Raw genomic sequence first — 2,266 nt, forward strand, 5'->3', positions numbered from 1 at the left:
GATATTCAAATATGAAGTGAAATTTTAAATGGGCAATTACTCTTGTGCTGACAGGCTACCTGACCGTATTAATTCTTACTCAAATACAGTTATCTCTTTCTTTTGTCTACATGAAAAGGGCAGTCCCAACAGTCAACATTACTGTGCTGTAACTTCCTAACAGATCTCTCTGTTTTAGCTTGCTTTCTGCTAACTCTTTACTGTGCTAGGTGGCTGTACAGGAAGCGACAGGTGCTGAACGAAGAGCAGAGCTCAAGCTCTTCTGTAATTGAGTGCAAAGGAAATAGATCAAAGTTGGTCTTTGAGACTACTCAGTTTTATTGGTACCTCTTACAAAGATAGAAAGACATTGTAGAAATGCCTGGAAGAACAAAAAAAACCAAAATCTTGCAAAAATATATTTGTAACAGTAGACTAAAGTTAGTTGGAATTTTCATTAATAAATATTTACATGTAAAAACCCCCCATATAAACTTAGTTTCCTTTTATCATAAACCTTAGCAACTTCAACATTTCATTCCAGCACTGACAAAAGCCAGAAGCATTTCTGTATAAAAGATATAGAAAAGAGTTCTCCTTCCACTTTTAAAATGAGAGCTTTACCAAACCTCAATGTGCAAAAAAAATTCATAGCTGTACACCAGAAACCCCAGATACAAAGATCCAACCTCTCTGAAGGGCAGTCAATCGTTGTCTGAGCCTTCAGGTGGAAGGAAGACAAGGGCATCGTTGTATGTGTGGCCATAGGGTCTCAGCCTGTAAACACCAAACATCATCACGTGCATATGGTTGGGGGCCAGTCTGCTGAAGGTGATGGCCATGTCGGAGCAGCAGCCATCCACCACCTGGTCAGGGTGACTGGACATGGCTTCCTTAATGAGGGCACTGACTGATTTAGTGTTGAAGACATCTTTTCCTTCTGAATCTTCTGCGTTTTCAGCAAACACTCCGGTGTACTTCAGGCAGATTGCTAGCTGTTTGTCCTCAGCAAGTTTCCAAATCATACCTCCCTGCTCTGGGCACTTGTCAGTGTCTCCAAAAACACGGGAGAGTCGTCTTAGCGATTCAATGCTTAGGACGATTCCTCCCTCACCATCTACATACTCAAGGTCACCAGATTTGACAGTGTGGCCTATATAAAAAGGCTGCGAGGGGTCTTTTTTCAGTAAGAAATACTTGAGATTTTCAATAATAGCAAATGTTGTTGGATATGCAAGGAAGAACCAGTTGAATTCATCTTTATAGCGTTCATAGGTTATCTTGTAAGCTTTTCTCATCATCACCCACATATCATTTGTGTTGAGGGCTACAGAATCAAACACTTTGACTTTTTCAGAGCTGTAGAATTCCGCCTTGTCACAGTGCTTGCTCCATGTCTCTTTTACTGCAGCCCAGTGTCCCAGATCTTTTGGCTTCACAAGGATGATACAATAAACACGGATACTCTTACTAAGCTCCATGCGTTCAGCTTCTGAAAGGTTTAAGACCTCTTCTTTTTTGGGAGCCTGGATGTGATGGTGCTCGTGGTGATGTGATTTAGTCCCGTGGCCCACCCTGATGTGTCCAAGGAGTGTCACCAACATGCAGAATACTCCTCCGAGCACCACACCCTTCATGAAGGAAGTGCCTTCAGAAATCATTTTTCCTAAAAAGGAGAAAACCATGAGAATTTACAGGAATATATTTACTGCTGCAGATTCCCTCCAAAAGGGCAACTGAAGCTGGTGAAGGGTCTGGAGCACAAGTCTTACAAGGAGTGGGGTTGCTTAACCTGGGGAAAAGGAGGCTGGGGGGAAGGAGACCTTACTGCTCTCCACAACTACCTGAAAGGAGGTTGTGGTGAGGTGGGTCTTGGCCTCTTCTCTCTAGTGACAGCTGCCAGAACAAGAGGAAACGGACTAAAGTTGTCCAGGGCAGGTTTAGATTGGATGTTAGTGCCAGGCACTGTGTCACCACTGGACTCAAACCAGGACACACTGGCACAGGCTGCTCAGGGAAGTGGTGGAGTCACCATTCCTGGAAGGATTTAGAAGAAAGGCAGATGTGGTGCTGGGGGGCTTGGTTTAGCGGTGGCCTTGGCAGTGCTGGGTTACCGGTTGGACTTGATGATCTTAAAGGTCTTTTCAACCAAAACGATTTTATCGTTCTAGTTTTAATACACTGTCCAGTGCCCAAGCCCGGCCGCAGCTCCCCGGCCCCACGCACCCGGGCACAGCGGGAAGGCAGAAAGCAGGCAGCGCTCCCGCCCCGGCTCTCCTCACCCCCA

The 2,266-nt window shown here is 45.0% G+C and overlaps 1 protein-coding gene across 1 annotated transcript; it reads right to left on the reverse strand.

Moving 5' to 3' along the window:
* Positions 1–683: 683 nt before the first annotated feature.
* On the reverse strand, positions 684–1,640 carry C1GALT1C1 (C1GALT1-specific chaperone 1). The gene has a single exon (XM_009997121.1). The coding sequence runs from the start codon at positions 1,638–1,640 to the stop codon at positions 684–686; it is 957 nt and encodes a 318-aa protein (XP_009995423.1).
* Positions 1,641–2,266: the final 626 nt, after the last annotated feature.

The sequence above is a fragment of the Chaetura pelagica genome, unplaced genomic scaffold (genome assembly GCF_000747805.2).
Source record: "Chaetura pelagica isolate M959 unplaced genomic scaffold, ChaPel_1.0 scaffold344, whole genome shotgun sequence".
NCBI lineage: Eukaryota > Metazoa > Chordata > Aves > Apodiformes > Apodidae > Chaetura > Chaetura pelagica.

Excerpts from the sequence above, each read along its gene's own strand:
- C1GALT1C1 (XM_009997121.1), bottom strand. The coding sequence starts at position 1,640 with ATGATTTCTGAAGGCACTTCCTTCATGAAGGGTGTGGTGCTCGGAGGA.